This window comes from Python bivittatus, unplaced genomic scaffold, assembly GCF_059951505.1.
Source record: "Python bivittatus isolate LINGU-HERP-01145 unplaced genomic scaffold, Pbiv_v1 ctg000480_np1212, whole genome shotgun sequence".
In the NCBI taxonomy this organism is placed as follows: Eukaryota; Metazoa; Chordata; class Lepidosauria; order Squamata; family Pythonidae; genus Python; species Python bivittatus.
In genome coordinates, this window is record NW_028277075.1 from 104,672,167 (window position 1) to 104,686,811 (window position 14,645).

Consider the following 14,645-nt stretch of genomic DNA (forward strand, 5'->3'; position numbering starts at 1 on the left):
TTTAAAAGCTTTTTATAGACTTACTTTACCCATCAGGCCAAAAATATCATTCCCGTTTTGGAGCCCTTCATCAAAGTATTTTCCAGCTTTTTTTATACTTGTTTCTTTCCCACTGGTCACATCAAGCCATCCTTTTAGAATCCACCCCTGTAAGAACAAAGCAAAGCATCAAATGATGCAACAGTATTTTGTTGTTACTGGATAGAGAGAGAAAAAAATTATATAAAGTACTACTTACAAAAATGCAATATTTATGCAACCAGAAGACTGATCTTTGTTCTGTGTTGTTCATGCTTGCTGTTATGGGATGGATTTATTACTTAAAGCATTATGATGTTCCCTATTTATCCACCCCCACTAATAGGCCCACTCCAGATAGGTGAAAACACAACTCTCAGCATCCCGCAGCACTGACACTCTGGATGAACTTCTCTAGAAGTTCCTGTGAAAGCTAGAAGGATCAAAAGAAGAGCCTGAAAACAGACAGATCTGTTAGAGTGACAATCTATAGATGTTAACCGCTCCATCCATTAAGAAACAACCCACCTTCAGCCCATTTGGACACACAGGCAGGAAGAAGAGATGTAAGGTCTGAACCTCAAGATGGATATAAATAAATATAAGGCTTGAAGGCTTATAGTTGGCCCTGGCGAATCTTCTGTTCTAATTATGGCTTTCCTAGTATCTGTAATAAAACTAGCTTATCAAACAGCTGAATCCTTGAATCTCAGCCTTGGAGTTTAAGTCATAGTCTGGGTGAAGCCTGGCATCTTTTCAAATGCATATGGAATATTAGACTATATTTGCATAACAGAAGTTAGGAACCTAGAAAACTAGTTGGTGAGAATGCCTTTAGGATTTCAGGAAATCAGGATTCTTTCATTTAAAATGGATGGGTAATATAAAAAAAATCCATTTACACAAATAAGGGACCTGTTTTTCCTCAATCCTATGTAATCACAGCAGCCTCCAAGTGATCCAAGATCTATTCCTGAGTGTTTCAGGATCCTAAAGAGTGGAGTAAGGTATGACACAGAGAGACAAAGAAACTTGAGAAAATCAGCAAATATATAGAGCACTCCAATTTGTGTGAATAGACGACTTTCCACTGGGACAAAGCTACCACTAGTTACAACCCGTATAGGTACCAATATATCTGCAAGGAACATGGCGCTTGTAGCTAAGTATGAAATAAGTAGTGGCAGCATGTGTAACAAATTGTACCATTGGCCAATGGTACATTCCATTTAAGGAACCAGACCTCCCTAACATTTAATTAAAGAGAAACTATCAGGCTATTTTGTAACAGTACCAAAACTACCAAAATACTTCTCAAGTGTTAAAGGAGCCAATGAAAATTCGCTCTGATATGCAAGATGACTGAGGGCATCATGATGGTGAACATGAGGGTGATCAAATTTTGTTGCATAGCAAGCAGACTTGCAAGTACAATAAACAACTATGGGAAATGGGTTACCTCTTTACTGCCATTTGAGATCTTGATCATTCTGTCAATGTATTCACGGGCTTTCTCGCAGCGGCCAATATGCCACAAGAACAGTCCTGCAAAATATAAAGCCTCCTGTCCTGCCATCTTACGATGCTCCTTCAACTTGGCATCAAGTTCCAAGATAACTTCCCGATCTAAAAACAAGGGAGAAACCTGTAATAATCATATAGTTGGAAGCCTGAAATGGCCCAGCATTGAATGATGATTTCAGTATATTAGAGATTTATTGCAAGATACTACTATGTAACAGCAACAAAACTCTACTATTAAAAACCACAAAGTATTAATATGTCTTAGAGTCATAGAGCAGAAGAGCAGCAGATGGTATCTAGTCCAGCACTGGTCAATGCAGGAAATTAACCACTGTACCCTAACAGACAAACACCTGCTCTCTGCTTAGAAAACGCAAGCAGAGAAAACAAGCCTGCCATTTTTCGACCATAATCTGTTCTCCTGCTGAACAGCTGAGAAATGTATTTTAGCCATTTCTGAAGATGGCTACCTTGTTTCCTTTTCATAATTTTTTCCCAAGAATAATCATAATCTCTGAGCCCCACTCCATCTTTCTTGTTCTTCTTTGGACCATTCCAATTTGCAGTATTCTTAAATGGCATCACCCTCTATTCAATACAATACTCTAGAGGAGGTCTGACCAAGGCATAACAACATGATACTATTTTGACTACAATGCTAGATCTATTGATAAAGTTTATACTTCCAATAACCCTTTTAGCTGTCACATCGCACTACTAATTCATGTTTCCTCATGGAGAAAACTGGGCCTCTACAGACTAAAGACGACTTTTGACCTGCCACTGTGAAACGCATTACAAGTGGATTTGGAAAAGAATGATCACAATTAAATTTGAGCCTTCACCCATCTGGTGTCCTACAGACATCCCAAACTACAACTCCCATGCTTTGAATCAATGGACCTAAAGTTTATTTACTGGAAGTTATGAGAGATGTAATCTAGAGGGCATCATCTGGAGATAGCTAATTTAGTTAAACACACCATAAAACTTCCCAAGCAGTGGCTGAGACGTTGGAAATTATGAGATGGATTGTTCATCATCATCCAAAATTAAGTGGAACCTTGGTTCACAAACTTAATTGGTTCTGCGACTCTGGTCGCGACCTGAATTGGTTGCGACCTGAAGCAAATTTTCCCATAAGGTTCAATGTAATTACCGTTAATCCGTTCTGGCATGGAGGACAGGGAGGCGACTATTGCTTGGAGGGAGAGTCCCCCTCCCTACGACCACTTGTCAGGGGTGGAAAATGGCCGCAGATCACGTGTCAGGGGCGGAAAAATGGCTGCGGACCACGTGTCAGGGGCGGAAAATGGCCCCGGGCCACGTGTCGGGCGGAAAAATGGCCACGGACCACGTGTCATAGGTGGGAAAATGGCCGCGGACCGGGTCACGGGAGGGAAAATGGCCACGGATCCTGTTCGTGACCCGATCCAGCGTTCGCGAATGGAGGCAAAATTTTGCGACCGGAGCTGTTCGTGATCCGAATTGGTCGTGAACAGAACCGTTCGTGACCCGAGGCACCACTGTATCTATGCTATGAACACCTGAAATGAAGTCACCATCCAGGAGGATTTGGAACTTTGTTCCTGCTAATAATTGATAATTTTATAGAAAGCTAATTTCTAATTAGCTAATTATAGAAAACTGATATAATCTAATATAATCATGCCGGAAATATAAGCTTTGCTCATATACTGGGCAAGTTTGGGGCTCATAAAGAAAAGATCAATTCTTCTTCAGGGTCCTGCCTTAGTCTGCAAAGTTATCTGGAAGCTACTGGAGAACAGTGCCAGAAAGAGAGACCGGATTCCTAGATGCAGTGTTGCAAAGACATTTGCTACATTAATTGGAAAATCATGTTTACAAGATACCATAAAAGAACGGTGAAAAATCATAGTGGAAAGAGGTGATCCAACTAAAATATGCATGCTTAGCACCCATGGAACTTTATGACAACTGAGAAAGATAAAATGACTAATGGAATGGGAGAGAGGTCAGGGTTGGAATGCCCTGCTAGAAGAATACATGGCTGGCGGCTGGAACATTCCTATTTGGATGGTGAGGTGGGAACATCTGATACTATTCTGTAGCAGAGTCCCATTTGTACCTTCATATTAAAATGGAGAAATAACATTATTACAACTCACCGTGTACAAGTATACAACTTTTCAGAGTAAAAATAAGTGAAACGCTACCTGGATTTGGACTTTTTTTATGGGCGTAGATCATTGCCATCATTGTGCAAAGGGATATTTCTTGTTTGCTTTTAATGGATTCAAGACTGAGAAGAGCGTCTTGAATGTGCCCTAGGAGAACAAAACCAGTACGGTTAGTTGCATTTGTTTGTGTAACAACACTTTTGCTTCCCTGGTAAACTCATTTATTGCTTTTTTCAGTATAATGCTGTAATGATCATGCATGAACATGTTGGGTGGGTGTGCAAAATGCCTTTTAAAGCTTAGATTATTGATCATATAAACAATTTAAATATTTACAAAAATGATCACAAGAGATACAAAAAGACAATAGTCACATAAAAATGTGCAGTGCTTTCCATATATAAAAGACAATTCTGTCAAGAGGATATAGCAAAAAAAATCTGATCACATATTTTTCTCATCCTACAGATAACTTCAGATAATTTCTTGAATAACATTAACATTATCTAATGCTGCATTTGCAATGGCATCCATTCATAAATGTATGAAATGCTATTTTATTTTACAGAAAAAATTAAACACTGGAAAATTTCCTCAGTGTTTCCCACCCTACATCACACACACACACTAATTAATTGGCTGGAATATTGGGTTTGGAGATAAAAAAAACTCACATTCAGCCCTCCAAACACCTTAGAAAACTCTCCTGGTTGCCTAGAAAATCATGGATGCCCAAATTACCCTAAAAGATGCTCTGAATTTATCTGAAGAAAAGCAAACTACAAGGGTAACAAATAAATAATACTTTCCCCTTGCAATAAAAAATGCAGGGACGGACCATATAGGACTTCAGAAGTTAAATTCCAACTTTCGTCTGCCTAGGGCTACCAGACTTGAGCTGCAAAATCTGGAACGATCACAAGAGATTATGTACAGCTAATGGTGGTCCCAAATTTTCATGCCCAAATCTGCTAGCCCAACATTTGCCCCATCCAGCATTACCAAGGGCTGAAGTTCTCCAGCATCCCTAAACCGTTTACCAGGCAGAAATTGTGATCTGCACATTTGACTGTAGAACCAAACATTTACTTACAGAAACTTTTAATGCATGGAAGAAAATGAGACAATTTATGATTGCAATCCTATGTGCACCTTCCTGGAAGCAAGGCCCATTAAATACAATGGAATTTACTTCTTAGTAAATACAGATATGATAGTTTTCATGAAAAGGAGCTCATGTTTATAGTTCAGACTGTCCAGCAGTTCTGATTTCAAATGAATAAACAACATCGGAAGGTTTGAAAGTATATTAAGTAAATAATTACCTTCCATCAATATGCCGTAAGAACGGTAGAAAATAAACACCGGGTCATTGCCGAATGTCTTCAGGCCTTCACTGGCAACAGTCTGAACGTGACGAAAGTAGCCTTCTTGGCAGTAGTAATTAATTAAAGCCTGAAAGGAAATGAAGACTTGGATTTACACATAGCTGTCCTCAGCTGATCAGGAGGAAAACGCATCTGCTCTGTGTTTTAAAGCAGAAAAGAAAAAGCGGGGAGAAGCAGTTTCAGGGGCCCGGGAGAGAACGAGCAAAACTATTCCCTGTCTGCCGTCGGATGCGGGGCCCGAGGCCCACTCTGCGGGCAGCAGACCCGCTCCACAAGGGTTTTGCAGAACGACGGAGGAAGGGCAGCCCGGCCTTCCTCGCCCCGCTCCAGCCGGCGTCGTCTTCCCGGGGCTCAGCGTCCTTCCACAAGGAGGAGGAATCCAGCGCGGGGAGGGAGAAGCAGCAGGAAGCCGGGCTGCCATTTCCAGAGCGGCGGGAAAGCGGGGACCAGCGATCGATGCGTGGCGCGGGAGGAGGTCGCAGCACTTCCAACAAACCTGCAGGAAGGAAGGATCCATGGCGGCCGAAACCCAGCGGTGGCAACGCTGTTGCCAGTGCAACAGAAGGGCCCCAAAGCGTCAGTGGAGGGTGGAGCTTAACGCAGGGAGCGACGCTTTGCCTTTGAATCGCAGGAGGGGTGGGTTTTTTTTATTTTTTGGGGGGGGCCAGGGTGGGTTGCGGCATTTCCCCCCCCCCAAAAAACCCCACCCACAGCCCTGCAATGTCTTCCAGCGGACTGGAGTTCAGCGCCTCCCACGTTTTGGGCAGCCTGCAGCAAAAGGGCGTGAGACGGAGGGGAAAGAAAGCAGAGCGCCCGCTGCAGAAGTTTAGGGGGGTGGCGCTGGCCCTGCACGGGGATCGGCTGCCTGGTTCTGGACGAAGCTGTGAGAAGCCCTCCGAGCCCCTACGAACCAGATCCGCCCAGCCACCCCCGCCCCCCACCCCACCCTCGATAATGCGAAGGGGAGCCTTCCTAGCCCTTCCCAGGATTCTCGAGCGCCTGCGCTGCATCCTAACCCTGGAAATGGTGCGTCCGGTGGGAGAGAGCTGGGTCTTCCCATAATGTGTCCACAGTAGGATAAATTGAGCCTGGTCATTTGCATGCACTATAATCGCTCTTTTCCAAAAGTAATTGTTCACACTCAGACCATCAAGCAAATGAAGCTGAGGCCCCAAACATGGTTCCTTCAGCATCTGTATGCCCAATTGACCTCTCCCTTGGCCCACCCCTAGTTCCATTCTCTGCCCAACTTTTTTTCAGGCTGTTGTTATATTCCTGAACAATGTTTTACCCTGATTAATTGCAAATTATAGCCACATAATACTGTTATGTAGAATTATCATTATAATTTCCCCATTTGTTATTATTATAGCATCCCTCCAGAGATTTCCATGGCTCCTACCCTGATGATGTTCAGGAAATCTTTGAAAACCTAGTTGTTTCCTTGGGTCTTGTGTAAGAATGGGTGTTCATCTCATTTAGGATTTGATGTCTGATAAATGGCCTTTTCTGGATGCACATGGCTTGTGCTCTGTTTTACTACTGTATTATATTTTAATGTTTGTAAGCTGCATGGAGTCTTACAGAGTTTGGCAGCCTCTAAATCTAATAAATAAATAATTGAACTTTACCATTCATTCATTAGGGGGATTGTGATCCAGGGGGGTGCTGTAAGGTTGGGGAAACAAGTAAAGCTGATGCAACCTGGTGGGGAGGTTTGCCATAAGGAGCAAGGAAATAGCTTAGGTGCTTAGAATCTAAGTGCCCAGCCGGAGAAAGAACAGAGGGAAGGTTGTGTAGGTAAACAAGGGGAAATAAGTAACCTCATCATGGGATGAGATGAAGAGGTTCTTCCCAAATCATGGGGAGCTGGCAAGGAAATCTGTATTAGGACCTTCTGATGAGAGGGGAAAGCCACCCACAGAGTGGAGAAGGACAAACAAAACTAAGAGTTTGGAAAACATATTGAACGGTGTGGATGCAAAAACACATACATGCAGGCTCAGGGACTTTTGCTTGACCCAAACAAGGCTTAACCAAAAGAGAGATCAAGTCTGAATGTATGTATACATTGAGTTTTGGATGACCTGGAACAGGTCTATGGTTGCCAAGGAGGCATGAATTCCTGTGCTGCCCCAGACTCAACATCCCTTTTGACAAATTAAATCTTCAAGGACTAAAAGCCTGTATAGTAGTGTTTCTCAACCTTGGCAACTTTAAGATGTGTGGACTTCAACTCATGCTGGCTAGGGAATTCTGGGAGTTGAAGTTCAGACATCTTAAAGTTGCTAAGGTTGAGAAACACTGCTCTATAGCTTCCTGGCATTGAAATCCAGCAGTTCAGGGAGGGATGATGGTTTGGAGCAAGAAGGGCGGTAGAACAGCAGCAATCCCAACTGTTTTCTATGGCCCAACCTCAACCAGAGAGTCTCACATCTGGTTATCTGCAGAGCAGTCTCTGAGAGCTCTCAATGCCTTCCGGTTGATAAGTGCTACCCCACCCTCTTCCCCTGGGCTCTTGGCTGGTGCAGAACCCAAAACCCAGGTAAGCATATTTCTGAGAGGGCCCACCCAGGTCTCAGACATACATGCCAGATTGGCCACCTTATCCACAATCAGATTATGAATGAGGCCAGACTGATTACAAATTGACCTGGCATTCAGAAGGAGCAGCCAAAGCCCAGGGCCACTGAGATGCAATAACCTGGTATAGAACTCAATACTGAGGGTCAGATGTTGGGACATCTCTCAAACAGCATCCCTGACAATTTGAGATTAAGGGAAGAAGGGAGTGAAGCCTTAAAGTGAGAGAAAGATTTCTAGCTTGAAAGGACTAAAGGATATGAAAAGCATCCCAGGAGAGCTAATGACAGAAAAATAATCAAGGACAACGGGCAAAGTTTTCCCTCCCTCCCTCCCCCTCCCTCCCTCCTGGTGATGTGCCTGCTGGGTTTAAGGATGGTAGATCAGCAGGCAAGATCTACCCAAGAAGGGAATCCATTCAGAGGTCAAGAGAGTGAGGAGCACACCCAGTGTAGAACACCTAGGGGAGCAGGATGTGACTAGAAGAACCAATGAGCAGCTGACCTGGATTTGGATTGGGGCCACAGAAGAGGAGATGCAAGTAGAGTGGAGCCAAGAGCCAAGAGGGGAGAGGAAATTTCTCCATGAGACGTTTGCAAGAAAACTAAGGTTGTTGCATTGATGTGTATGTTTGTGTGTGTATATGTGTGTGTGTGTGTGCCTTCAAGTCAAATTTTGACTCCTGGCAACTGCCTGGACTAGCCCCTGCAATTTTCTTGGCAAGATTTCAGAAGTGGTTTGCCCTTGCCTGCTTCCTAGGGCTGAGAGAGTGGCTTTGTACCTAGGGCAGGACTAGAACTCACTGTCTCCCGGTTTCTAGCCTGAAGCTTTAACCACTACACCAAACTGGCTCTTATATGTTTATTGGTTTATGTAATTCTGGGTTTAAAAAGAGCTTGCCTGGCTGTTGGGTGACAGAGAGTAATTCTGCATTCTTCAAGCAAGACTCTCAGGATAGTGGAGGGTGAGTAAGGATAATTTCCCAGTAGTTATTTGTAAAATTATTCTTGCCTATGCATAAATTTGGTTGTAGAGCTGGATGGTTGTTGTTTAATGCATGTAGTAAAACAGAGCAGTTCTCAGTCTTTGGTTTTGAAAGCAAAGAAGGAAAATGTGCCAGAAATTGTCTTCATCTCTATGTAACAGAGACCACTCTGGAAAAAGCTTCTGTCTAGAAAAGTTGTTTCCATCATACGTCCTCTTTAGTGGTACTGATGTTTTGTTTTGCGTTTTTTACTGGATTTAAAACCTACCTTTCTGACCAAAAAAAAAGGGGGTGGAGGGGGGTGGAGAGAAATTGATTGATTGATTATGTGCCATCAAGTTGTTGTTGACTCCTGGATAGAGACAAGTCCTGTTGTTGTTGACTCCTAGATAGATTTCCTCCATGATGATCTATCCCTAACTTGGTCTTTCAGGTCTTTCAGCAGTGAACTCATCGCCACCATAACTGAGTCCATCCACCTTGCTGCTTGTCATCCTCTTCTTCTCTTTCTTTCCACCTTCCCCAACATCAGAGCCTTCTGCAGAGAGCTAGGTCTTCACATAATGTGTCCAAAGTAGGATAATTTGAGCCTGGTCATTTGTGCCTCAAGTGAGAACTTGGAGTTGATGTGTTCAGTGATCCATTGGTTTGTTTTCTTGGCTGTCCACGGTATTCTCAGGAGTCTCAGGAGTCTTCTCCAACACCAAAGTTCATAAGTGTCAATACTCTTCCTATCTTACTTCTTCAAAGTCCAACTTTTGCTTCCTCAGAGGGAGAAAGGTAATAACTCTATTAAAACAATAATTGCACACATAAAAGTTAGAATAATTTGTCACAGAAAATTCAGAAGAACAGAGCCCAACACTGAGGAGAAACAACTGTTTATTCAACAATTGTTGGGTTCCCACTTTACAAGAGAGGGGAACCCCAAACAATGGGAAAGTAAAAATGTTTATGCAAGTTGAGGGCTACAGAGTGGGAAATCACTTATCACTTATGCTGTACTTTTAATATCCAGCTATCCATACTTACTGTACTATAGTAAATGTCATATGCACTTTTGTTGATGTCTTAGGAATGTTTTGGCCTTTAAGACATTTTTATTGCTCTTTCCATAGAATGTCTATGCTTTCTTTCCTGTGTCGTGGCTTCCCACACTTTGTTCTTTTATTCTTTTTACGATGTCGACTATTCAGTTTGCTAGTCAGGAACCGTAATAAAGATTACCTCTTTCTATCTCCCAACTACAATGGCTTGGGATTACAGCGGTCCAAAACAGCTGGATGGCATCAAGTTGGAGAAGGCCGATGTGAACTGAAAAGGGCCCAAGTTATGACCAGATGTCTCCTTCTTCAGTGGGTTCTTCTCTTCTTCCTCCTCCCTCTGCAGCACATAACGTATCCTCCAAATTTACCTTAGAGGATTGATGGACCCTCATTACAATTTGCTATGAATGTAGAAGTCGTAATAGGGAGAGGAAATTAGCCCTGCCTAATTCTACTGACAGATGTCATTCTGGCTCATGAGAATGAATGTTCCTTAACAGAGAAAAACAAAAACGCTGCATGTAGAAAATCAAAATTTTTTTTCCATGAAACTTTATTTTCAATTGAGGGGGATTTGTTCCTTTGGGCAGAGGAGAATTCCTGCTGACTGAGGTCCAGAACCAGGTTTTCCACCCTGAAAAGAAACCCTCATCAGGGAATGAAACTGTTTTAGTTCATACTTACACAGTACTTTCTTCTTCCCCCCCCCCCCAAACATTATGGAAATATTTTTGGTCCTTGTAACACTGCCAAAAAGACGACTTAAAAAAAGGGACAATTCGTCAGATGTATCTGGTCAAACAAAAATTACATTGTATTTAATTTGCAAATTTTTACCCATTCTTTAGTGTATTTTTTTAAAGTCCCTAACCATTTACTTGTGACTTCCACAGTTCTAATACAGTATGCTGAGTAATAGCAATATATGGAATCACTTCCTTCATGCAACCATTAGAGTAACTGTTGATAACTTAAGTAAAATAAAGTGAAATAGCTTCCAACACATACATAAACTCTCCAGCAATCTCTGGCTAGGAGGAAGAATCCTTGTGTTTTGGAACCAGAGAATACAATTATCATGTTTCTGCAAATCAGTTCCCTGTATTGCACATGCATGATACATGAATTTCTGTTATGTTTAGTTTAGTTTATTATTATTGATTAGCCATTAGGCCATATCAAGATACAGAGTATAAAACATGTAAAACATAAGACATTATTAAGACCATATATTAAAAATAGGATGGATAAGAGAAACAAAGTTAAAAAGAAAAAGAAAGAAAAAAGATGCAAATCATATATCTGTATCACCCCCACAATTTACTCCAATCAGATCCACATATGCAGATCTCAACTGTACTGTTTTATTCAAATAAAGGGCCGTATTATATGTAATTTTTGAATTCGGACTGCACATTAAATATGTTGTTTTAATATAAGGATCCCAACAGATCATTCGTCTAATGTGTGGTCCAAGATACTGATCCCTCTCTTTTTTATACAGTTGACATTCAAATAATATATGTGTTATGTCTTCTATCTCTGGAGCTTCGCAAACACAAGTAAGTTCAATATAAGGGACTTGGTTAAATCTTCCATATTTAACCATTGTGTCCAACTGCTCAAATCTTGCTCAAGTAAATACTACCCTAAGATATTTGGCCATTTCTGTGTTTAAATACTTGGCAGTTTGGAAGGTACGTTTATAACGGCTCATCCATTTCAGTGAGCCAACCTTACTAAGGGTGGCTATATCTTTTTGTGCTTCTATATCCAAGATTCTTTGCGCAGCAATCTTTTTAGCTTGTTCGCCGGAAACAATTGGACATGAGACAGGAGACCACAGCTCCTAATGTAATTTGTCAATTGTACTATCCAAGAAGTCTGCAATTGAGATTTTGTCTGTTCTAACAAATACAGTTTGGGGAGTCTGTCAGTTTCCATAGCATTGATTTTGCACCAATAATTATAAGCCCTGATTTTAGACAAAGAACAAATCGTATGGATTCTCAATTCGGCTCTAACTGCAGCAGCTGAAGTTCTTTTATCCACACCCAGCATACTTCTTAGATGCTGTGATTGTGTTTGTTCTAATAATATGTGCTTTAAGACCCAAACTTCAGCGCCCTATAATAGGCATAGGCGTAACCTTGGCCTTGTATACTGTGATAATTGGGGCTAACGAGCCTGGATAGCTATGATTTATTAATTTGAGCAGCAAGTTCATATGTGCCCTTGCTCTAAGTGCATTCCTTTACTGATGAGGAAGCCAAGATCCAGTCTCAGAGAAGACTACCCCTAGGTAAGGGAAGGTATTAACTTGCTCTATTGTCTCACCTTCTAATAGACATCTATGGTTATGATGTCATTTTCCAAAGACCATAATTTTTGACTTTGATTTATTAATGATTAGAGAATTATTATGACAGTAGGAGCCAAGTCTTCTTAACAACCTTCGCAATCCAACTTGCGAATATGATAGTAAAATCATATTGTCAGCATATAGCAAGGTGTTACAATATGTGTTTAACACTTTGGGCATATGTATTTCAGGGTCCTTCATTAGTCCTGGTAAGTTGTTAATATATAGGCTAAATAACAATGGTGCAAGTATGCATCCTTGTCTTACCCCTTTACAAGTATCAGTCCTTCTTGTCATGGCTCCATTAATCCCAAACCGCACTCTCAGACTAGTGCTTGTATAAAGGGCTTTGACCAATGCCAGCAGTCTGAGTTCCATTTTGAGGACAATTTCCTCCACAATATTTCTCTATTTACTGTGTCAAATGCTGCACTAAGATCTATAAAGGCAGCAAACAGTTGTTTCCCCTTACTGATATATTTTGTAACTAGATGGTTTAAGACAAAGCAGTTATTAAAAGTAGATCGTCTCTGTCTAAAGCTGTCTTGTTCATCTGTGGGAATACACTTTTCATCTACCCAGCTCTCAGGTCTACTCAGAAGGAACCTAGCATATATTTTAGCCACAATATCTATTAGGCTAATGGGCCTGTAATTGCTAGGGTCCTTTTTATTCCCTTTTTTGTAAATAGGAACTACTATCGCCAACTTCCACCCAGCTGGGATATGGCAGGTATTATTTTTATGTGTAAATAAACCTGCCAATAGAGGGCCCCACCAGTCAGGATATTTTTTGAATAGCTCAGCTGGTAGAAAGTCCTCCCTGGGGGCTTTATTGATCTTCAAGTCTTTTATAATAGATTTGATCTCATTTTCTAATACTGGTGGCCAAAGAAGTGAGGCTTTAGTAAGTGATAAATCACTACATGGAAACTGTTTCTCGACATGTTCTGATAGAGCAAACAGGTCATGACAGTAGTTTTCCCATTCCTCAGCAGAGATTGGAATATGGAATGCAAATCTCCGTTCTTTCAGGATTCTGGCTACAGAATGCCAAAATATAGCCGAGTTATGACTTTTTGCTGACAGCTCAAGTCCAGATCAAATTGAGGCAGCATAGCCTTTTTTCTCTGATTTAATGAGTTTCTTATATTTGCTTCTTAGAGACAGCATCTTAGCTTGTATATGTACAGAGAGATGCCTTTGTGCAAGTCTCATAGCTGCCTTTAATTTCTTTTTCATTAAACGGCATTCATTGTCAAACTAAGGAGATCTACCTATAGGGAAACCTTTGGATGAGGGTTTAGTTATTAGGTGTTTCTTTAACATAGGGCACAAATTAGTGAATGCACTGGAGACTGACTTGCCAGTCAGCCGCGGGTGACTGGATTATTAAGGCCCAACTGACAGCATTCTCTGATTTGAGGCTATTCAATATTGCCTTGGTATCTAGTTTGGACCATATTAACCTTTTATTTTGACTCACCTCTGAGTTAATAGTAACCCACCTATCAGCCATGTTATATGATCTTAAATCTGAATGAGCCGAGATTATGGCTTGAGTATGCCATGTAATTATTTCTTCCAATATTATTTCTAAACATATCCAGTAATCAGAGTTATAATAAGAAGATGTATTTGCGGAATATAAACATTTACCAGTATAAGCTCAAAATCTTTGTATCTGAATTTCACAGCCAGTATATGAGGGAGTTTATCCCCATTGTATAATTTCTTACCCTGCCATTGCAATTCTTCCTTAATAAGAATGCATAAGCCTCCAGAAGCTCGCCCTTTATTCTTTAATTTTTGGGCAGGGGCATACCAGCATTGAAAACCAGGGAGTTGTACTGGTATATCCTCTCCTGCTAACCAGGTTTCTTGTAGGGCTATTATCTCAAATCCAGAAAGGAATCTCACCAAATCACTCTCAACAGACTCTTTCCAGCCAGCTACATTCCAGGTTACAATTTGCATAAATCTCTCTGAGACAAAATGTTCTGGGTAGGATGATTGGATAAAGGCTAAAGATTCAGACAGTTTGTTTCTGGGGCTGGAACAATGTTGCCAATACTTCCCGCGTATACACCGCTGTTATAAAATTCAGCTTTCCTTTCTCTAGGTTATGATTGCTGATCTTCTTTATCATAGGAGTCATTATTCAACAAACTCTGATCTGGTACTGATGACTCTGTATCTGTGAGCCCAGTAGCTACTGCTAATGATGATAGATTCAGACCATCTTTCTCATTTTCTAATTGCTGAGCCTGAGGACAAGTAAGGTCAGATTGAGAGCTGATAGCAGGGAGCTGCCCCAAATCAGGGCTCCTGTGGGTAATATTGGCTTGCAATGGTGAGTGGCAAGGTGTGGATGGAATATCTCCATGAGAAATAAGATCAGAGTTGTGGACAATGCTGGGGTCAGCTGGTGGAAGCGTTTCTGGAGATTGCTCAGACTGATACTCAGGAGCCAGCAATAATAGGTCATCAGCTACAGATTTATCTTCCAAATAGTTATGTGAAGTTTGTGCTACATTGACCTGTTGGATGTCCTTTTCCTTTGTATAATTTTGCTTTG

The 14,645-nt window shown here is 41.3% G+C and overlaps 1 protein-coding gene across 1 annotated transcript in view; it reads right to left on the reverse strand.

Annotated features, from left to right (window-relative positions):
• Window positions 1-5,978, reverse strand: part of TTC21B (tetratricopeptide repeat domain 21B) — a 45,461-nt gene extending 39,483 nt beyond the window's left edge. The window contains exons 1-5 of the mRNA XM_007432120.4: window positions 5,589-5,978; window positions 5,030-5,159; window positions 3,741-3,851; window positions 1,478-1,644; window positions 25-147 (exon numbers count right to left, since the gene is read on the reverse strand). Coding sequence (XP_007432182.1) covers window positions 25-147; window positions 1,478-1,644; window positions 3,741-3,851; window positions 5,030-5,159; window positions 5,589-5,609 — 552 coding nt within the window. The 5' untranslated portion in view covers window positions 5,610-5,978. The remainder of the gene's footprint in view (window positions 1-24; window positions 148-1,477; window positions 1,645-3,740; window positions 3,852-5,029; window positions 5,160-5,588) is intronic.
• Window positions 5,979-14,645: the final 8,667 nt, after the last annotated feature.